The 22,494-nt window shown below is 42.6% G+C and overlaps 2 protein-coding genes across 3 annotated transcripts in view; one reads left to right on the top strand and one right to left on the bottom strand.

Moving 5' to 3' along the window:
* Positions 1–199: 199 nt before the first annotated feature.
* On the top strand, positions 200–2,156 carry arl6ip4 (ADP-ribosylation factor-like 6 interacting protein 4). The gene is made up of 5 exons (XM_014161299.2): positions 200–567; positions 739–1,083; positions 1,222–1,339; positions 1,455–1,524; positions 1,633–2,156. The coding sequence occupies exons 1-5, from the start codon at positions 378–380 to the stop codon at positions 1,687–1,689; spliced, it is 780 nt and encodes a 259-aa protein (XP_014016774.1). The 5' UTR covers positions 200–377; the 3' UTR covers positions 1,690–2,156.
* A 6,799-nt stretch (positions 2,157–8,955) lies between these two features.
* Positions 8,956–22,494, bottom strand: part of LOC106580355 (membrane-associated phosphatidylinositol transfer protein 2) — an 85,320-nt gene continuing 71,781 nt past the window's right edge. Inside the window, exons 14-25 of one of the 2 annotated variants that reach the window (XM_014161300.2) lie at positions 21,649–21,824; positions 17,474–17,644; positions 16,288–16,440; positions 14,917–15,081; positions 12,180–12,328; positions 11,954–12,070; positions 11,730–11,846; positions 11,111–11,259; positions 10,739–10,888; positions 10,432–10,612; positions 10,104–10,232; positions 8,956–9,994 (exon numbers count right to left, since the gene is read on the bottom strand). In XM_014161300.2, coding sequence (XP_014016775.2) covers positions 9,641–9,994; positions 10,104–10,232; positions 10,432–10,612; positions 10,739–10,888; positions 11,111–11,259; positions 11,730–11,846; positions 11,954–12,070; positions 12,180–12,328; positions 14,917–15,081; positions 16,288–16,440; positions 17,474–17,644; positions 21,649–21,824 — 2,011 coding nt within the window. In that variant the 3' untranslated portion in view covers positions 8,956–9,640. The remainder of the gene's footprint in view (positions 9,995–10,103; positions 10,233–10,431; positions 10,613–10,738; positions 10,889–11,110; positions 11,260–11,729; positions 11,847–11,953; positions 12,071–12,179; positions 12,329–14,916; positions 15,082–16,287; positions 16,441–17,473; positions 17,645–21,648; positions 21,825–22,494) is intronic. The other variant, XM_014161302.2, reaches the window with a different exon arrangement.

Genomic DNA, 22,494 nt, shown 5'->3' with positions numbered 1-22,494 from the left:
ATACCTTTAACCCTCTACTTCAACCCTCAAGAGGTGATACATAGTTTTGAGTATGATATACATCTTGATTTTATATCAATAAAAATATTTATTCAGGTAATTAATTGCCAATATGATAGGCGGCCCATAAAAGTATATGATCAGTGTGCAAGAGGACAACAATGTGAAGCGGACACACTTCCTCACGATCCGGAAATGCACTGGGGAATAAAAACAGCTGCACAACCTATTTATCGGGGGTGGACATGTTTTGTTGCCACTTATTTCCAGCTGTCGTTAGCAAAGTATTTCTAAATTGATTTACAGAATCTTCAGTAAAGTTTTAAAGGAATACGATTAATTGATTGCCCTAGCATACACAGCGTACATTTTCGACTATGGAGCGGAGTAGATCGCGTGACAGTTCCGCGGATAAGACCAAGAGCACGAGCAGACAAGTCGGAGAGAAAAAATTGTCCAAGAAGAAAAAGCGAAGACATTCCTCTTCTTCATCTTCCTCATCGTCCAGCAGCAGTGCGAGTCCGACCCCTTCAAAGAAAGCCTCACGTTCCCTCAGCAAGAGCCAAGGTTTTCTTGACTCAATTATTATTAAATCACACGTAGTAGTAGATAGCTAACGTTACACACGTATGTGTAGCACTTCACCCTCACATACAGATATCTAATGTCAGAGAATAAGATAATGAAATATCTTTGTATGTCTAGCAATTTTACAATGTGTACATTTGTCTGCTTCAGATCTGAAAGGGAAGAAGAAAATGAAAAAAAGAAGTTCCTCATCTTCCTCGTCAAGCTCTTCTTCATCCTCCTCATCCTCCTCATCAAGTGATGAAAAGTCCAAGAGGAAGGAAAGGAAAAGGAAACAATTCAAGAAGAAGTTAAAGAAGAAGAAAAGAAAGTTGAAGAAAGAGATGAAATTGGAGAAGAAGAAAAAGAAGAAGATAAAGAAATTGGAAGAACGAAGAGCATCTCTGCTTGTAGATTTGATGCCCCCTCCAGCCCCCCCTCAGCCTGTAGGCAGCACCCCCCAGCCCTTCCTGGAGTTGTGGCAGAGTGATGATTGCACAGAAGATCATGGACCAGGTATGTTGGTCTCATATTTTGTTATATGTCCTCAATAGCTAATGTTTATTTGTTAACTAGCTAAACAAAGAATGGAATATGAAACCAGATATAAAGCTGAGCAGATGGGTGGATGTTTTGTTTTTGTCCATTCTGTAGCAATGACAGATGAGCAGAAAGCCAGGCTATCCACCAAGAGACCCTTAACAAAGGAGGAGTATGAGGCTAAGCAGAGTGTCATCCGCAGGGTGGTAGACCCTGAGACTGGACGCACCAGGTACACCAACGCTATATACAACTGTGTTCCCATGGCATCTATGGTTCGGTAGTTTCAATATCTATTCCTATATGGGTGTGTGCTGGTTTTTATTCCCTCTGTTTTTGTTTTTCAGGCTGATAAGGGGAGAGGGAGAGATCATTGAGGAGATTGTCAGTAAAGAGAGACACAAAGACATCAACAAGGTAAATGGAAAACCATCAAAGACCATGCAGCTGTGTGTGCTTTTATGGGGTTGAAGTGTCCTCTACCTATAAAAATGTCTACCTAACACTTGCCCTCTCTTGTTATAGCAAGCCACAAAGGGAGACGGAAACTCCTTTCAGAAGAAACTAGGACTGAACAGGTAGAGGGTTTCCCCCTGATATAAAGGCTACGGTAGGAAGGAGACATCTATACCATTCTGTATAGATAGGACAGAAGAATAGGTCTCCAGTTAGTTGTGCTGTGCCTCATTTTTACATGACAGGATCCCTACATGTCTCCAAAATGAAAGTGAAAATCAACCCTTTCTGTGCCTATCTATGACTGTACTGTGAGTGTGACTCAATCATATACATCATGTTTGGCCACATTTTTTTGTTTAATTGCTCAAATGAAATGTAATCAAATTAAATTTGTATTTTAGTTGACCAGCATCCTTTCATCATAATTCACTTTGGAATTTCTCTGAATGTATCAGAAATTCAGAATGGCCATCTGCCAGTTTAATATTCAATTAAATTTAACATGCATTCAAACTGACCCCCAAAACAGTGAACTGTATAATGCTATTTACTTTTTTACCATGTAATAAAGTATTTTTCTTAGATAATTATCCTTGACCATTGCTGTGTGCATCGGATATTTACTATTTCAGTTACAGGTTTAAAACCTAACCATACACCCGCCATTAAAATAATTTACAGACAAGAAACCACACATTTAATTTCTGTTCTTCATACTTACTTTTTATACACTGTATATGTAAACACAGGGAATTGGTAATAAAACTGTCAAACTTTGGAGTAACACAAATTATATTGATACTGTATATACCAAGCTTTAACAAAGCCAAGGTATTGGGACATTTTTACATCCAGGTAAGGTCCTTTTGATGTGATCAAATTGTCAGCATTGCCATTTCAAAAAGAGTGTGAGATGAAACCTGTTTTTCAGCGCAGAGTTCATGTAGTTTTATTTAATATATTCCTATGTACATTTATACTATTTCCCTGGGGATGAAACCAACCAACCACAAGTCAAACCAAAGTCTCATTGGGAAATAATGGCCCCTTTCAGTGACCATACAGCAAATTCTATTGGAGGATTATTCCATGGAGGCATGAGTCAGACCATTGAAACATCAAATTTAAGGCAAAAAGGGAAATGTACTGTAAGGCCTCTGGTAATATCTGCATCTGCTAGTAGCAGAACTATGGGGAATGTCTTTGTCCAGATGTGTCTGAGTTTAACTGATGATTGCACATGTCTATCTTTACATTCTTGGGGTGTCAATGTCCAGTTGACTGATGCAGGACGATGCTTTAAAGACCAGCCATGTAATAATTGTTAGAGGGGTGTATGTTTTCTTATAGCTGGATGTGCTAACCAGTCTTCTCCAATTTCACTGTTAGGATGCACAGAAAGACTCAGTTGTCTACAGAGAAATCCATATGGGTTGCCCATAGAGTTATGTACCACCTTTAAAAAAAGGTCAAAAGCATATCATATGAACAGTGACTCGTATCAGCCCAAAGTATCAGTTACAACGGCATTGCTTCAAAACACAAGCCCTTCCAGCTCAACTGACTGCATCCTTTACCATGCCTGTTGCATGTTCATGTGTATTTGGGGCAATGCCTTCTGGGTCGCCCTGAAATATGCCTATTGTAGGGCAATGGACAGGAATAGCATGATCTCATATTATATGTATGAGAAGAATCTGGTGGTCAAGCAAGTATTCTAGAACATTGGGTTCACAATAGCCTAATTTAAACCTTGCTCTAACATGTGAGTTGTATGATCCAATCACTCTTATTAAGGTTAGTCATGTCTACTAGAGCTGGGACGATAAATGGTCAGTTTCGATAATTTTCAGTTTATCGAGGACATTTTACTGATAACGATAAGTAGCCTTTACTAGAGGAATGTGAAGTTGTAATGAAATAGGCCTGTCTGCTAATATTGCTAATGGGACAATTGATAACATTCAAAGTTGTAGGGGTAGTTGAAAGGGTAAAATAATTACTGGTGCTTATACATTTCATTCAACGTATCATTCAATTTATCTTTATCGTGATAATATAGTCAATTTATCATAACATAGATTTTTGTCCATATCGCCCAGCTCTAGTTTCTGTATTGTTACCAGATTAGCTGATGCCTCCCTGTATGCTAAGTATTTGAGAGATATTCTTTCAAAATAATATGAATTAAATGTTTCTTTACATTAATTACTGATGTCATAAGTCACTTGTGCTACCTGGCAATGATTTTAGAGGCTGGTATAAAGATTTAAATGGTTTGACCATCCATATCTGCTTTCACTTCATTGATATCCAGACACAGTGCGTGCCTTACTACCTCCGGAGGGGGTCAGGAAGATCTGATCACAATGTGTCTTTTAATAGTCTACACCCATCTGAAAATGTGGGCACAATCAGAATGTGGACCAGATCAGGACTTGGGGCACATGTTAGTACCAGGTATAAACAGGGCTATAGACAGTCTGATGCCTCATTCATTCCCTACCAGAGCAATCTGTATGGATTGCGAGGACCCCACTTCACCATGATGGTCCTCCCTCCCAATACACCCCTCACACTGTCTTCCTTGCTGTCCCTGGATCACGCCAGAAATGTAATGACCGTTCAACCAAGATCCCATTTGTATAAACAATTTGCTATGATCATCATGTGCTTTGAAAATGTTTCTACCCGTATGTCTCATCACAGGGCACCTAGACATTTTGTGAGTGTGTTAGCACGAGGTTCTGTCTCTGCTGCTGCATGTGCCTGCTTAACTGATTGTCAATGCATTGTGGCATTCTTTCTATATGGTGGATCTGCTGCTGTGGCATGATTGTGGGTAATATTGCACCTTCTCACTAACATTTCAGTACTCCGTGGTCCATTACAGTCATAGTTCTACACAGTTTTGAAACAGGTAAACATCATTTGCATGAATAAACCTAAGATTAATCACCTTAACTTATTAATCAACATTATTGAACAAATCTTAACTCTACTGTATGTTCCTTCTTTCCAAAGCATATTTTTACAAATATCTACAGCCTTTTCAGAGGCTTCAACAAATAACTCCCAACTGAACCTAAATAGTATTGTCTACGTGCTCAATAACATTGAATGCCTCATTTACAGCTCAGGTATTGATTGACTTTCAAAATACACTATATATACAAAAGTATGTGGACACCCCTTCAAATTAGTGGCTGAAATAGCCAAACCCATAGCTGACAGGTGTAGAAAATTGAGTAAACAGCCATGCAATCTCCATAGACAAACATTGACAAGTCAGTTCGTCAAATTTCTGCCCTGCTAGAGCTGCTCCGGTCAACTGTAAGTGCTGTTATTGTGAAGGGGAAACGTAAAGGAGCGACAACGACTCAGCCGCGAAGTGGTAGGCCACACAAGCTCACAGAACGGTGCCGCCGAGTGCTGAAGCGTGTAGAGCGTAAAAATTGTCTGTCCTCGATTGCAACACTCACTACCAACGTCAGGACAAGAACTGTTCGTCGGGAGCTTCATGAAATACTTTTCCATGGCTGAGCAGCCATACATAAGCCTAAAATCACCATGCCCAATGCCAAGCGTCAGCTGGAGTGGTGTAAAGCTCACCGCCATTGGACTCTGGAGCAGTGGAAACGCATTCTCTGGAGTGATGAATCACGCTTCACTATCTGGCAGTCCGACGGACGAATCTGGGTTTGGCGGATGCCAGGAGAACGCTAACTGCCCAAATGCATAGTGCCAACTGTAAAGTTTGGTGGAGGAGTAATAATGGTCTGGGGCTGTTTTTCATGGTTTGGGATCGGCCCCTTAGGAAATCTTAACGCTACAGCATACAATGACATTCTAGACGATTCTGTGCTTCCAACTTCGTGGCAACAGTTTAGGGAAGGCCCTTTCCTGTTTCAGCATGACAATGCCCCCGTGCACAAAGCAAGGTCCATATAGAAATGGTTTGTTGAGATCGGTGTGGAAGAAATTGACTGGCCTGCACAGAGCCCTAAACTCAACCCCATTGAACACCTTTGGGATGAATTCGAACGCCGACTGCGAGCCAGGCCTAATCGCCCAACATTAGTGCCCGACCTCACTAATGCTCTTGTGGCTGAATGGACGCAATGTTCCAACAGTTAAGTGGGAAGCCTTCCCAGAACAATGGAGGCTATTATAGCAGCAAAGGGGGGACCAACTCCATATCAATGCCCACGATTTTGGAATGAGATGTTTGACGAGCAGGTGTCAACATACATTTGGTCATGTAGTGTATATCATAATAAACATATGACACATTAAGATAGCAGATACATTAACACAAATCTTGCCATTTGCATGTTCAGTCGATGTGGTAGAAATGCAATACAATGCAAGGCAAATACCCCTGCTGTGTATTGGCTGCTGCGGATGATTGCATGAGATACAAACATAAAAAATGAAACACTATGTAGTTAGAACTAAAACAATTGTTTTTCTGTTCACAAAAAATGAATATATACATTTATATCTATGTATCCTGTTAAATAATAATGAAAATGTGTATCCTGAATGTGTATCTCCTCAGTGTGAAGAGGATATTAGAGAATTGCCCCTCTCCATACAATATTATATACAAGCCTCGGTTATCTTCAACTATACAATCAATCAATCCAAACAAGGTCCACAGAGCAGTTTCAGTCTCTCAACAGTCATCTTCCATTCAGCTTCTCCCTTCACGTACAGTAGTAAATTGAGCATACTGCCTACTTTGGCACATCACCTTACAGTGATACAAGTTTTCCCTGCAAGTGATATACATAAATATACTTTGTTGTATAGGCAATGATTACAGTGGACTATAATGTAACATGTTCTGTATGATAAAACAGACAATGATTGGGGTCTCAACTGTAATCAAAGCGCAATTGGTATACAGACTTAAGAGTATTGCAGCTGCTGAAACACTGCTATAATTCTATTTTGGCTGTATGTGTGTGGTTCTGGAGACTGGAGACTGTGTCATGGTGCAGGGAGGATACAACCCACCTGCATAACCCAGGGTGGGAGATGGGGGACATGGATCTATCAGGAGTTAAACCAAACTGGCAGCATGAGGACGCTGGAGACCAGGAGACACACTGTGTATATCGATATGGTATTAAAGACATATATGATGAATATGATAAATAAAAACTAGAGCAATATGCAACTCAGAAACAGTCCAAGTCTCTTTCTTTAGGAGTCTCTTCCTATTGTTGGCCAGAGGTTTGTTTGTGTGTTGTGCATGCATGTTCCTTGCTTAAATAAGATGCTTCTTAAAAGGCTTTTCTCCATTGTATCAATGTCCGAAGAAAAAAGAGACATTGCCTCCGCCTGTTGTTGTTTTTGTTGATTCAGGTATATTGATGGTGTTGCTTTAATAAAGACTGGTTCGTAGCACCAAAGGTTTTCAATGCTGTATAGATGTGGTAAAGAGATCAATGGAATTTGACCAAAACATTGGAAACACCACGCACACAACCCCCCCTTCCCAATCTCCTCATTGTTGTCCATCAAAATTAACCTACATTTATGCTATTGTTTATACATTTATTTCACACAATGTTGGGGTAAAATTAAGCAATAAGGCCCGAGGGGGGTGTGGTACAGTTGAAATTGTAGTTTACATAGACTTACGTTGTAGTCATAAAAAACTTGTTTGTCAACCACTCCACAAATTTCTTGTTTAACAAACTATAGTTTTGGCAGGTCGGTTAGGACATCTACTTTGTGGATGACACAAGTAATTTTTCCAACAATTGTTTACAGACAGATTATTTCACTTATAATTCACTGTATCACAATTCCAGTGGGTCAGAAGTTTACATACACTAAGTTGACTGTCTTTAAACAGCTTGGAAAATTCCAGAAAATGATGTCATGGCTTTAGAAGCTTCTGATAGGCTAATTGACATCATTTGAGTCAATTGGAGGTGTACCTGTGGATGTATTTCAAGGCCAACCTTCAAATTCAGTGCCTCTTTGCTTGACATCATGGGAAAATCAAAAGAAATCAGCCAAGATCTCAGAAAAAAAGTGTAGACCTCCACAAGTCTGGTTCATCCTCGGGAGCAATTTCCAAACTCCTGAAGGTACCACGTTCATCTGTACAAACAATAGTACGCAAGTATAAACACCATGGGACCACACAGCCATCGTACCGCTCAGGAAGGAGACGCGTTCTGTCTCCTAGAGATGAACGTACTTTGGTGTGTAAAGTGCGAATCAATCCCAGAACAACAGCAAAGGACCTTGTGAAGATGCTGGAGGAAACAAGTACAAAAGTATCTATATCCACAGTAAAACGAGTCCTATATCGACATAACCTGAAAAGCCGCTCAGCCATAAAAAAAAGCCAGACTACGGTTTGCAACTGCACATGGGGACAAAGTTTGTACTTTTTGGAGAAATGTCCTCTGGTCTGATGAAACAAAAATACAACTGTTTGGCCATAATGACCAGTGTTATGTTTGGAGGAAAAAGGGGGAGGCCTGCAAGCCGAAGAACACCATCCCAACCATGAAGCACAGGGGTGGCAGCATCATGTTGTGGGGGTGCTTTACTGCATGAGGCACTGGTGCACTTCACAAAATAGATGGCATCATCATGAGGGAGGAAAATTATGTGGATATATTGAAGCAACATCTCACGACATCAGTCAGGAAGTTAAAGCTTGGTCGCAAATGGGTCTTTGAAATGGACAAGCATACTTCCAAAGTTGTGGCAAAATGCCTTAAGGACAACAAAGTCAAGGTATTGGAGTGGCCATCACAAAGCCCTGACCTCAATCCTATAGACGATTGGTGGGCAGAACTGAAAAAGCATGTGCGAGCAAGGAGGCCTACAAACCTGACTCAGTTACACCAGCTCTGTCAGGAGGAATGGGCCAAAATTCACCCAACTTATTGTGGGAAGCTTGTGGAAGGCTACCCGAAACGTTTGACCCAAGTTAAACAATTTATAGGCAATGCTACCAAATACTAATTGAGTGTATGCAAACTTTTGACCCACTGGGAATGTGATGAAAGAAATAAAAGCTGAAATAAATCATTCTCTCTACTATTATTGTAACATTTCACATTCTTCAAATAAAGTGGTGATCCTAACTGACCTAAGACAGGGAATTTTTACTAGGAATAAATGTCAGGAATTGTGAAAAACTGAGTTTAAATGTATTTGGCTAAGGTGTATGTAAACTTACAACTTCAACTGTATATGGCCAATATACCACGGCTAAGGGCTGTTCTTATGCACGACGCAACGTGGAATGCCTGGACACAGTCCTTAGCCGTGGTATATTGGCCATATACCACAAACTCCTGAGGTGCCTTATTGCTATTATAAACTGGTTACCAACGTAATTAGAGCAGTTACAATAAATATTTTGTCTTACCCGTGGTATACAGTCTGATATACCGGGGTGGCAGGTAGCCTAGTGGGCCAGTAATCGAACGGTTGCTAGTTCGAATCCCCAAGCTGACAAGGTAAAAATCTGTCGTTCTGCCCCTGAACAAGGCAGTTTACCCACTGTAAATAAGAATTTGTTCTTTAACTGACTTGCCTAGTTAAATAAAGGTTAAATATACAAGGCTGTTAGCCAATCAGCATTCAGGTCTCAAACCACCCAGTTTATAATTTGGAGTATAATGCTTCTATGGGTGTCAACCCCAATACATGTTTATGTCATCGTCACCAAGCATTACACTTAAAAACTACTTAAATTACCACCAACGATTTCCATATGGCTAGCTTTACTACCAGCTATATGAACCGGAGTTAGCATTTATCAGATATTTATATATTATGCAGCTTATTTTTAATAGGTGCCAATGACGGCGTCCTTGCGCTTTCCCCAAGTTCCATTGACATGTTTACCGCATGTATTCTTTCATTCTTCTTCCTGTCTCTGTATTTAGAGCTTTGAAAACCTACGACCAGCATCCCACTCTCCCTTGTCTTTAAATTATTCTCTGGTCATCTCAATCTTCCTTTCTTGAATTTCTCTTTCTGCAGTTTTCCCCTTTCCTCATCACCTTTGTCCTTGCTCAATTTCATCCTCCTACTTTGGGTTGAACACCCCAGGCTCCAGCTTGGTGCTGCCACTGCGGCCCCAGCAGCCTGCTGTAATGCTCATGCTGCGCTGGGCTGGTCCAGGGCCATGCTGGCTGTGGCTGTCTGACTGGCTCTGTGTGCGCTCTGGTCTACTGTGGCCGCTGCCGCTGGGCAAGCTGGAGGTCGGCTGGGCGGAGATGGTGCGCAGCAGGTGGTTCCGCTTCCGTAGGAAGTCGCTGCTTGCACCCAGACCAAAGCTGCCTTTCCGTAGGACCATACGGGCACTGCTAGTCTTTGCTGGCCGGGAGCGCTGGTTGTACTCCAGCTGAGAGAGGTGGGTCGCATAGCCCTCTGTAATGAACTGTTGGGACAGGCAGGGAAAGAGACAGTCATATAATGTAATGAAGTGTTGCATATGGTGAACTAGAAGACCAGGACTAAACTAAAAAGTCAGTGCATGTTTATCGTACCTGGCACTGAGCTTGCATCTTCTTGGAGGATCGGCCAATAATGTAGATCTGGGAGGGAGAGAGGCCGATGGAGGTGTAGACCGCGATGTCTTTGGTAGAACCGTAACAAGCAAAGATCTTCATGTGAGCCTGTGGAACCAGCGAATCAAGTGTCATCGATAAATTCGGACCAAGAAAACGTACATCTCTTCAATCATCTCCTCTCCCTTCATTGTCTTCTGCACCATTCCCCTTAACCCTCACCTACTCCTGAACCTACCCCCAGCCTTTGTTACCCACTCCAGTACCCTCAACAAACCCACCACCCAACCCCCACTGCCATCCTCACCTCCATGAGTGACTTGAGGAAGTTGGCTTTGTGTCTGAGTGGGTCGTGGACCAGGCCATCACAGAAGGAGACGATGCCATGGGGGAAGTTATGCTGAGACAGCCACGCCACCACTCTCTGCTTCTGCATGTCTGGACGCCCCGTCACATAGACGATCAGATAGCCCAGGTCCTGCCAGTGCCTGGAAAGAAATCAAACGCTATAAGAAAGAGTGGAGAGAGTGCAACACAACGGGTTATAGAGACAGAAATCATTTTGGCAGATGCTTATAACTGTCCAATCCCAGGTGATGCCAGGTGCATGTTACCTGACCACATCGACTGCTCCGGCTCGAACTTTGGGATCGCTCCCCATGATGGACACGCTGGCAGCGAATGAGCCGTCTATACTGAACACAACAAACTCTGTCCCATGGGGAAGCACTGTCAGGTAGCTGTCTGCAAATGTGTGATCCCCCCTGTCGGTGATAGGACACAAAACAATTGGAAGATAGAGGAGAAGAGACAGAGACAATTGGAAAGAAATAAAGAGGCAGAGGAACAGAATAAAAAAAGAGATGTAAGTGTTTTTTGACAGAGTCACCTAAAACCCTCCAAAAACAGAGGGCACCATTTCTGAAGCCTCAGGACTGGATTGGCTGAAAGAGACCATAGAAGAGCATGCCATAGATGCCACTCACCTGACCACCAGTTTGACCGGATAGACGCCAACCCCCAGCCGTTTGCTCTCTGGGATGATGAAGGAAACGCGGCCACTGCCGTTAGTCAGCTCCGTGTCAAAGTACACCCAGTCTCCAGACGGGGGCTGGGTCATGATGTGGATGTCCACCTGTAAACATAATATATACTGTATATGCCATTTAGCAGACGCTTTTATCCAAAGCGACTTACAGTCAAGCGTGCATCCGTTTTACATATGGCTGGTCCCGGGAATCAAACCCATTACCCTGGCGTTACAAGCGCCATGCTCTACCAACTGAACTACAAAGGACCAACATAGAGATCGATACACAACCACTTTGAACACAAACACATTGAAGATGCACACATACATGTAGCATATTTTGAATTGAAAACAAATACAGATACAACTCATGGATGGAAGGATAAGTACATAGGGATAAGGTGGATGGAAGGATAAGTACATAGGGATAAGGTGGATGGAAGGATAAGTACATAGGGATAAGGTGGATGGAGGGATAAGTACATTTATATATAGGACTTTGTGTGTTACAAACCCACTGTTTGCATTGTTGTAATGGAAAATGATCATACTGATTGCTGAGAGAGAGAGCCTACCTTCTCCCCAGTCAGTGTGACCATGTCCAGAGGTCCGTACATGAAGCGGCCAGTCACGATCTGCAGCCCACCTTCTGTGAACACTGCATCGTTTACACGATGATTGGCTGTCACATTCTGTCCAAAAAATACACACACATGAATAGATTGAGACACAATTACAGTGTTAGCAAGAGTGAATCTCTTCAAGTGGTCAACACTGTTATAGCTGCAGCAGACTGTACCCTGATCTTGACGAGGGTTCTCTTCCTGAGCCACTTCTCCCGGGGTTTAGATGGAGTGAACTCTGACACCTCCTTACCATCCAGCTCCAGTATGCTGGAGTTTTCATGTCTCATAACCTAAAATAAACATATAGATGACACCACACATACTCACCATAGCCACACTAGTGTACATTTTAAAGGGGGCCAGAAGCACAGGCCATGGAAGATTATGGGGTGAGCTCACCTGTCGCAGCAGGAAGGACACTACATCAGTGGACTCCCAGTAGGATGCATGAAAGAGGTGCGGTAGTGCCACTGTGGGGAAGGCTGTCAGGGCATCAGGGCAGTACAAGGCAAAGTCCACACGCTTGGTGCCCCACCAACGGGCTGCGACTGCATGGTGAGAGGGGGTACATGGGTAGGGGTGGAGTGGCATGGTTGCATTGTGAGTAAGGCAGAGGGGCACAACATCCCAATACACACCCCTGGAAAAGTTCAACCATAAACCGTTTGGCTGTATTGAAGGCTGTACTCAATCATAAACCACTATCAAAGCCCAGATCGTCCACAGCAGTTCCTCAGCTATAAGGGAAGTAAGGCAGGAGTTGAAGATTGTTACTGTTGAAATACATATAGATAAGGAAGAGAACCATTGTTATGCAAGAATTACATTGTTAAAGTTGGTTCAAGACACGAGTCAACGTAAATAGCAACAAACCAGCAGTTATTTGTATTAAATATGAAGAAAAGGGACGATGGGATTATAAAGACATCTGTTCAATGATTTTGCCAAATAAAACTTCACTAAGTGGATTCACACTGGGACTGTCACTGATGAATTAATGTTTGCCTCCAGAACAGGCTAGGGCACAAATATCTGAATAACCATTTATTCTTGTGGACTGATCACAAATGTGCCTATGTTGAATGGTGTCAACTGTGAGGCAGAGACTGGGAAGTTGGGCAAGTAGCCTTCCTGCTATATCATTTGGATGATGGGTATGTTACACTTTTAAAGTCAAAATATCATCTCAGTATGTTGAGGGTCTCTCTTACCGGTCTGGTGTGTGAAGTTAATGGGACTGTGCTTTATTCAAAAAACATAGTCCACCAGGGAACAGGATCGTCATAGAAACAGAAAGGAATAAACCGAGAAAAGCTGAGAGAAATCTCTGGTAGACAAGAACAATGTTAAAAGGAGATTGATTGTCCAATATATTAGGATTTCCCATAAGAGAAGTCAGTAGTAGGCTGAGCCTGGATTTGGTACATAGTTGATAGGGTCCAGTGTTTTATAAGAATACCCTGATCCCCTTCTTCCTCAGTCCAGGGAGACCAGGTCATATATGGCATACTCCAGGCCAGTTGACAAGTGTCTCTCTAACTGACCAGAGCCACAGGGGCTCACACCTATGTTGGCTTCTGGGTCTCTATGTCTAGTTGTGGCCCATTTCCTGGATCTGTATTGGTAGTTCCTGGGACTGGGTCACTCCTTTCTTTTCTAGGGGACTTGAGGGGGCTTCTCAGGGAGAATTTGGTTTGGTTAATTTGGCATGTGAAAATGAATGATAGATCATGTCAAAAGGAATTGTTTTCATACTGTCGAGTACTGTATCTTATAGTGCAGTTAATTCCAGTTTGCAAACATGTAAAGTACTTCTGCTACAAGCTGCATTCACAACCTGAAACTGGCTTCAAAACAAAGTAATCAATTAAGTGTCCGACTGGTCCTCATATAAACTGAAAAGGAAGGTTAGAATTATCTTTGACAAAACCCATTTTCATACTTATTTTGTGTGTGTACATTCCGTTCTGTTGCATTTCTGAACAGCGACAAAAGCATTCCATGGCACTTGCTTTTGACAAGCAATGAGCAATTCTTTCAATGACTGGAAATGACCTCATCAACGCACTATTACAACTTCCCAACTGAGTAGAACGTTAGTAAATGTTTGAAAGCTGTGTTATGGGTCCTTATTTAGGACATATCCACTTCAGACAGAGATTACAAGGGAAAGCCAGACTTTGGGAGACATTCTTCTTTACATCAAACACAAAAGAAGCTTGGGCATCTGGGTAGACAGTGTGACAAGGTGCGAACAATGCAGGAATGAATCAGTGAAACAGGGTCTCTTTACATGCATTGCAAACACATTAAATAAATGCAGAACTCCTTTGCATTTACATTCAAACAATGGCTCAGAGTAGGACGAACACGCAGTGACAGGACGTGAGCTTTTGCTTCTTCAGTAGTCATGTTTTAATCTTCTGGCACATTGAATTTGAACAATGGATATGTCTGTGGTGATGTTATGCTCCCTCTCTGATGAAGGGGCTTAGAGCAGTGTAATCCATCACAGGTGTCGTAATGTGTTGGAGCTGAGCTAGCAGATAACTAAGTGGTTATTCTGTGAATGCAGGCACAACTGGGTCACTACAGAGCTGCTCGGGATCCGGCGCACTGAGTGATGTGTGCAGAGTGTGAGTAAGGTGGGTGAGAATCAGAGAGAGAGAAGATTGGGATGAGAATGAAGGAGTGAAGTGGAGTAGGACGAGCAAGAAAGGAGAAATAGAGAGAAAGACTAGAGAAGAGTGAAAGAGGAGTTGAGATAGAGCAGTGTGAGTGAGTGAGTGAGTGAGTGAGTGAGTGAGTGAGTGAGTGAGTGAGTGAGTGAGTGAGTGAGTGAGTGAGTGAGTGAGTGAGTAGACCAGAGAAGTGATTGACTGAAGGAGGAGTTGATATGGAGCAGTGTGTGAGTGAGTGAGTGTGTGAGTGAGTGAGTGAGTGAGTGAGTGAGTGAGTAGAGAAGCGATTCACTGAAGGAGGAGTTGAGATGGAGCAGTGTGTGTGTGAATGAGAGAGAGAGAGAGAGAGAGAGAGAAAAAACTAGAGAAGAGATTGACTGAAAGAGGAGTTAATTGAGATGGAGCAGTGTGAGTGAGAGAGAGAGAGAGATACTTGTGGTAAGGAGAACACTTACTGTTGGCTATGTTGGTGGCAGTGTAACTGTCTGCCATTCCTGAGACCTGGCTGGCAACGCTGACCTCACTGGCCCTCCGCAGGCCCCGGCAGTGGGGGCCCGTAACGGGGGAGGAGGGGTACGAACTGTCCATGAAGACACCACCATGAGACTGAACAAAATCCGCTATTGAGCCGAAACAAGGATATCCCATTAGACATAGACAAGAGGAGAGGTGGATGAACAGGGAGGTAACAGGATGAGAAGGAAGGGGTTTGCATCCAAGAAATGTGATGGGCCAGGCCATGGTTTTAGTGGGTGTGAAACCAGCAGGAGCCAACGTCAGATTTCTGTGACAATCAGTGAGTGGTCAAATAGTGTTCTGATGAATACAACAGCATGTGAAAAGTGACATGTGTGGAATCTTTTACTCCATTGGTGGTCATATTACTATGTCTCAAAAGGTTTAATGTCTGTCAAATGATTAGCTGGATTATTATTAGCATGTATCACTAAGGTGATAACAGTTCCATTTAGTATGTGTAATCAACATGTAACAGAAAGGTCAGGAGATACTATATTGACCACAAGGATACACAATTACAATGCAAGGGGCAGGGTTCCATGTTTCAAGCAGACATCTGAGCAACACAGTCAGTATAGCTTCCAAGTCTCCGATTTGGCAAAATCACCCACTAGGAGAAGATAGTTCTCTAGTCACAGTGTTATGGCTTATATGGAAACATTTGCCTATCACCTTTACACACTCCCCAACGCTTGTATTTGTCGTTAAGGAGATGCTGCAGCAGCAAAGAAACCACATCACAACAATGAATGCAGGTAGTGGTACCATATTTTCATACCATTACAAAGAACATTAATAATTGATGGTAACAGCAAGCACAACACAGCAAAACAAGGACAGACTCTTCCAGGTCAAGGGTTCCTACAAGTACCTATCTGAATCATTCACTGTGGCAGCCATTGCTGTTTCTCTAAATCACTAAAATGCAAACAACAATAATGACTATTACATTTTGATTAGCAAAATTACCTCATTTTCGTAGAGATAGTGTAAACAGACAGGCTCTGAGAGCCATGCTAATGAGCTATAATAAAGGTAATGGACTGAATACTGCAGAAACAGGGCAGGACATGTCATGCAGGACATGTTTGACCTGGAACAGTCAGTAATGTGACCCCAACTCTTGACTGGGGTAACATTCTCACAGCATTTTCATGCACCAGTTTTGGTAAGGGTCTGAAAACATATACACACAGACACAGTCAGTGTGGAAAGGGAAGGTGGAACTGCAACTAACACAAAAATACACGTATACGACACAGAGGGAGAGACTTCCCCCCGAGAGGTGAAGAGGAGACGCTACACACACTCCAGAACAGCAGGTGTGGCCTTGAGGGAGCCCTCCTGCCAGTTTAGCACCGGCACAGGGATGCAGGTCTCGCTGATGGGCTCCTGACAGCGGAAAGAGAGGGAGGGCCCAGTATCGAGCAGGAGCTGAGGGTTACTCTGGACTGTCTCCACTAGAGGGGGAGGTGGGGGTTCAGAGGGGAGGGGGCAGGGGGGTCAGGGGAAGGGGGCAGGTTTTGCAGAGATGGGGAAGGAGGCCGAGAGAGGAGGAGAAAAGGAGACAATGAAGACACAGAAAAGACAGCAAAGGCGAGTCAAGCCCAGGAAATACTGCAGTAGCAGTAACAGGTTCTAGAGTACAGCTAAAGTGTGCAGTAGAAGGGTAATGCTGTTATTGGATTCTAATTCAGACTCGGCTGACTCTAACTCATATTTAAATGTACCTCAGCACACACTGATCAACGAACCAAAATTCATCTTTAAGACTTTCTCAATGCTGTACAGTAAACCTGAGGATATGGACTGACAGCTCATTAGATCAAAATGATCATTATATTACTTAACAATCTATTATATCATATCTAAGATAAAAAGAATCCCAGCTAGCACTTCCCTTGCTGCTCTTGCTGATTAAAGGATATCCATGAATGGAAAAGACTATCAGCAAAGGAGAGATTGAGTCTCAAGCATTACTTCTTGAATAGCAGAATAATAGTGTATCATTGAGCCCTACTTAAACAGAAAGGGTGCAGTGTAGCCTGTAAGGTTACTCTACTGTAAGGGCTAGCCAGCCACAACAGAAACCAGCAGCACCATGAAAACATATAGATGAGAACATTGCTTCACAAAGACTTGAAGCACAAACAATAGAAAAATGTTACATTTTTCTTAACTTAAAGGACTTTTCGGCCTCTAATAGCAATCCTCAGACCACTGGCAAAATGTCTCAGAGATATACCTTGTGGGAAAGAAAACTAACTACATGATCCATCACATTTGTCAGTTTCTACACACCCTGTTACATCACACAGAGTCCCCAACGGATAATCAAAACACGGGTTATATAACCTATGAATGTAACAAAATGTGTACATTTTTCTTTGCATATAAATACACAACAGTTATATGCTCATACAGGTACAAGAGTGTGTGTGTGTGTGTGTGTGTGTGTGTACACGTTTCCAGCACTCAGTCCAGTGTGCTCACCCAGTAGAGCGGAGTTGCCGTCCCCCAGGGGGAAGCGTGTGTAGCGGGGAACATTGAAAGGGGGCAGGAGGTGGAACTTTTTCTCCAGGAGGGGCTCCAGGCGCGAAGCCGAGGGGTCGGCTGGGTGGAACAGGTTGTAGACCTGCTGGCAGGCAGGGCGCAGCTGGGCCACTAGGGGGAGACAGAGTTAACAGGCAGAAAGAGGTCCTCACTAGTTACTACAGCCACAAAGTCAGAAGGGTCGACCAATCAGATGAGGGAGTGTGATGACACCTATGACGAGAGACATGCATTTATTTTATCTAGTGATCCATCAATGATGTTGGTTTTATTACAGATAATAAATGACCACCGTTCTAAATGCAAAGTGGTAATCGGATGTCTTATTCAAACTCCGCTTGCAAGCTTATAATGATGTTTGCCCTTACTCATAGTTATTTGTCTTAAATGAAATATACTTAACAAAAATATAAACGCAACATGCAAAGTGTTGGTCCCATGTTGAAAGCTGAAATGAAAGATCCCAGACATTTTCCATACGCACAAAAAGCTTATTTCTCAAAAATTTTGTGCACAAATTTGTTTACATCCCTGTTAGTGAGCATTTCTCCTTTGCCAAGATAATCCATCCACCTGACAGGTGTTGCATATCCAGAAGCTCATTAAACAGCATGATCATTACACAGGTGTACCTTGTGCTGGGGACAATAAAAGGCCACTCTAAAATGCGTTGTTTTGTCACACAACACAATACCACATACATTTTGAGGGAGCCTGCAATTGGCATGCTGACTGCATGAATGTCCACCAGAGTCATTTTAGAGAATTTGGTAGTACATCCACCCCGCCTCACAACCACAGACCACTTGTAACCACGCCAGCCCAGGACCTCCACATCTGGCTTTTTCACCTGCAGGATCGTCTGAGACCAGCCACTCAGACAGCTGATGAAACTGTGGTTTTCAACAACCCAATAATTTCTGCACAAACTATTGGAAACCGTCTCAGGAAAGCTCATACTGTGTCAAGATCCTTAGGCCCATTGTCGTGCCATTCATCCGCCATCACCTCATGTTTCAGCATGATAATGCACGGACCCATGTCGCAAGGAAAATGTCCCAGTCCATTGCCTGCATACTCACCAGATATGTCACCCATTGAGCATGTTTGGGATGCTCTGGATCAACGTGTACAACAGCATGTTCCAGTTCCAAACAATATCCAGCAACATCGCACAGCCATTGAGAAGTGAGACAACATTCCACAGGCCACAATCAACAGACTGATCATCTCTATGTGTCACGCTGCATGATGCAAATGGTGGTCACACCAGATACTGAGTGGTTTTCTAATCCACGCCCTACTTTTTTTAAGGTATCTGTGACCAACAGAGGCATATCAGTATTCCCAGTCATGTGAAATCCATAGTTTAGGGCCTAATGCATTTATTTCCTTTGATGAACTTTAACTCAGTAAAATCTTTGAAATTGTTGCATGTTGCATTTAGATTTTTACTCCAATATCTGCATTGTTTTTGAAATGGCATGTAAACAAACAAATTGCCATCTTGATTTTAGATTTTTAATTTTCCAAATCCACAAGTAAAACATACAGTTTCATAGAAATGTTCACAGAAATGAAAATATTTGAAATTGGCCATTTTTTGGCTGATTTAAGATTAAAACTTCAACCCTGTTACTTTATTTGACATCTAGGCACTTACTATAGTAATTTCTTTATTTAACATAGCATAGCCTTGTAGTCCACCTTTTTGGTATTTTGTACCATTTTCCATCTCTGTACAAAGGCATGGTCTTCAAGCTATGGAAGATGACAAAACATTTAATAATTGCAATTGATTGGACTTACATGACACCCAAAGCTCTTTACAGTCTAAGGGGAAACTCATCACCCTGACCCCACTTACATTCATTTGTATTTATTTTATTGTCCTATCCACCCCCCCCACTTCAGAAGACAAAAGTAACATTGTTTTAAATGTTTTGTTTTTTTACAGCTATTTGGTACAAAACATTAAGGACACCTGCTCTTTCCATGACATAGACTGACCAGGTGAACCCAGGTGAAAGCTATGATCCCTTATTGATGTCACTTGTTAAATCCACTTTCATATCAGTGTAGATGAAGGGGAGGAGACAAGTTAAATAAATATTTTTAAGCCTTGAGACATGGATTGTGTACGCCTGTAATTATTTTTTTCATTTTATTTAACCAGCTAAATTGACTGAGAACACATTCTCATTTTACAGCAACGACCTGGTGAATAGTCACAGGGGAGAAGAGGGGGATGAATGAGCCAATTGTAACCTGGGGATGATTAGGTGACCGTGATGATATGAGGGTCAGGTTAGGAATTTAGCCAGGACACCAGGGTTAACACCCCTACTCTTTCGATATGTGCCATGGGATCTTTAGTGACCACAGAGAGTCAGGACACCCGTTTAACGTCCCATCCAAAAGACGCAACCCTGGGGCATTGGGATAATTTTTTGAAACCAGAGGAAAAGGTGCCTCCTACTGACTTTCCAACACCACTTCCAGCAGCATCTGGTCTCCCATCCAGGGACCAACCAGGACCAACCCTGCTTAGCTTCTGCAGCAAGCCAGCAGTGGGATACAGGGTGGTATGCTGCTGGCTAAAGGGGGTGAATGGGCAAGATAAAAGATTTAAGTGCCTTTGAATGGTGTATGGTAGTAGGTGCAAGGCACACCGGTTTGTGTCAAGAACTGCAACACCGCTGGGGTTTTCCACGCTCAACAGTTTCCTTTGTGTATCCAGCCAACTTGACACAACTGTGGGAAGCTTGGAGTCAACATGGGCCAGCATCCCTGTGGAACGCTTTCAACACCTTGTAGAGTCCATGCCCTGACGAATTGAGGCTGTTCTGAGGGCAAAAAGGGGGAGGGGGTGCAACTTAATATTAGGAAGGTGTCCTTAATGATTTCTACACTCAGTGTACATTATTGATACACTTTACATACATGGTACTTTTATACACATAATTACATGATAAGAATACAGTTTGATATGTACACGTTACGGAGGGGATATGTACCCCTACGGAGGGGTTTCAAAACAGAGAGTGGTGCTGGAAATCTGACCCTTGTACTGACAGATTTCTGTTTCACATTGAGTCTCCACAAAGGAGATTTGGAGATCTGTCTTTGAACTTACTGCCTTCTTGTTCATTTCAGCAGCATATTTCTCTTTGGCTTTTGTTTGTTTGTCTTTCCCCTGGTGGCATACATACGTCGTTGTACCCACAACTTGAAATGGAACACCATTGAATGGGAGACTGAGTTTTTTCCCTGCCAAAGGCTGTGCATCTGTTGGTCAACAACAAGGTCAACAATGATATATTACTATTAGAATGAAAGGCTTGTAGGGAAACTAACAACGTTGCTCTATCAAATAGAATAACTCTGTGCTTGGAATGGAATCCCTTATGCTAGCTATCTCATTTTAGATGAGAGTAGCAAAATCTTCTTACTAGTTATCAAAAAAGAAAAGACAACTTACCCTTTTGCCCAAAACTTTTGTCCTGTTCAATGTTATGAATTTTAATGACGTTGCCAATCCTTGTTCTCGAATGTATTTAGTCCACAAACTTGAACTCGAGATATGCCATTTCGAAAATTAGGCGTTTCCCACAAACCGGCATACATGTCATCACACTCCCTCATCTGATTGGTCGAGTAGGCAGGCCTTCTGACTTTGTGGCAACTAGTGGCGGCGTGTAAAGGAGAAGAAGGGGATTTCAAGGAGATAAGACCCCACTGTACCTCCTAGGTTTTCACTACCCAATTCAGACCACACCACTTTTAAATGTTAATTATAAACTGGGTGGTCTCGCCCTGAATGCTGATTGGCTGACAGCCCCGGTATATCAGACCGTATACCACGGGTATGACAAAACATTTATTTTTACATTGCTAACCCGTTTATAATAGCAATATGGCACCTCGCGGGTTTGTGGTATATGGCCAATATACCACGGCTAAGGGCTGTATCCAGGCACTCCGCGTTGCGTCGCACTTAAGAACATCCCTTAGCCTTGGTATATTGGCCATATACCACCACCCTGTGCCTTATTGCTTAACTAACACATTTTTAAGGCACTTTATTCATTTGACCTCTGTTTAGGTGGGCTTACCATCCAGCACAGGAATGACAGTCTTCCTCAGGGCGAGGACAAGGCCCAGAGGAGAGCCGAAGAGGAAGAAGTCTGCCACCTCAAATTCAAACTTCCCCAGAGAGCCTGCATCCTGAAAGGTGCTGCTACTGGACCTGCGTGAGCATGGGTCGGTCCGCAGAACACTGGAGTGGATGCTGAGGCGACAACAGACAAACAGTCAGGGTCACAAGGAGGGAAGCACACCCACATTAGGTATATCTCACTGATCATCCCCAAAGCCAACACCTCATTTGGCCGCCTTTCCTTCCAGTTCTCTGCTGCCAGTGACTGGAACGAATTGCAAAAATCACTGAAGCTGGAGACTTTAAACATCAGCTATCTGAGCAGTTAACCGATCGCTGCAGCTGTACATAGTCCATCTGTAAATTACCCACCTCATCCCCATACTGTTTTTATTTACTTTTCTGCTCTTTTGCACACCAGTATCTCTCCTTGCACATCATCATCTGCTCATTTATCACTCCAGTGTTAATCTGATAAATTGTAATTCTTCGCTCCTATGGCCTATTTATTGCCTACCTCCTCATGCCTTTTGCACACACTGTATATAGACTTTCTTTTTTCTACTGTGTCATTGACTTGTTTATTGTGTTATTGGCTTGTTCATTGTTTATTCCATGTGTAACTCTGTGTCACACTGCTTTGCTTTATCTTGGCCAGGTCGCAGTTGTAAATGAGAACTTGTTCTCAACTAGCCTACCTGGTTAAATAAAGGTGAAATATATATATATATATTTTTTTTAAACATCTACTGCATACACACAAACACAGCACACAGTAAGAGAAACAGAGACCAATGTAGGA

Source organism: Salmo salar, chromosome ssa20 (genome assembly GCF_905237065.1).
Source record: "Salmo salar chromosome ssa20, Ssal_v3.1, whole genome shotgun sequence".
In the NCBI taxonomy this organism is placed as follows: Eukaryota; Metazoa; Chordata; class Actinopteri; order Salmoniformes; family Salmonidae; genus Salmo; species Salmo salar.
This window is presented reverse-complemented; position numbering and strand designations above follow the sequence as displayed.

What these genes read in the sequence shown, in the direction of transcription:
- arl6ip4 (XM_014161299.2), top strand. Translation starts at nt 378, where the DNA reads ATGGAGCGGAGTAGATCGCGTGACAGTTCCGCGGATAAGACCAAGAGC. An exon ending in TTCCCTCAGCAAGAGCCAAG is followed by an intron (nt 568 to 738) that starts GTTTTCTTGACT and finishes TGTCTGCTTCAG; the next exon opens with ATCTGAAAGGGAAGAAGAAA. An exon ending in CACAGAAGATCATGGACCAG is followed by an intron (nt 1,084 to 1,221) that starts GTATGTTGGTCT and finishes TCCATTCTGTAG; the next exon opens with CAATGACAGATGAGCAGAAA.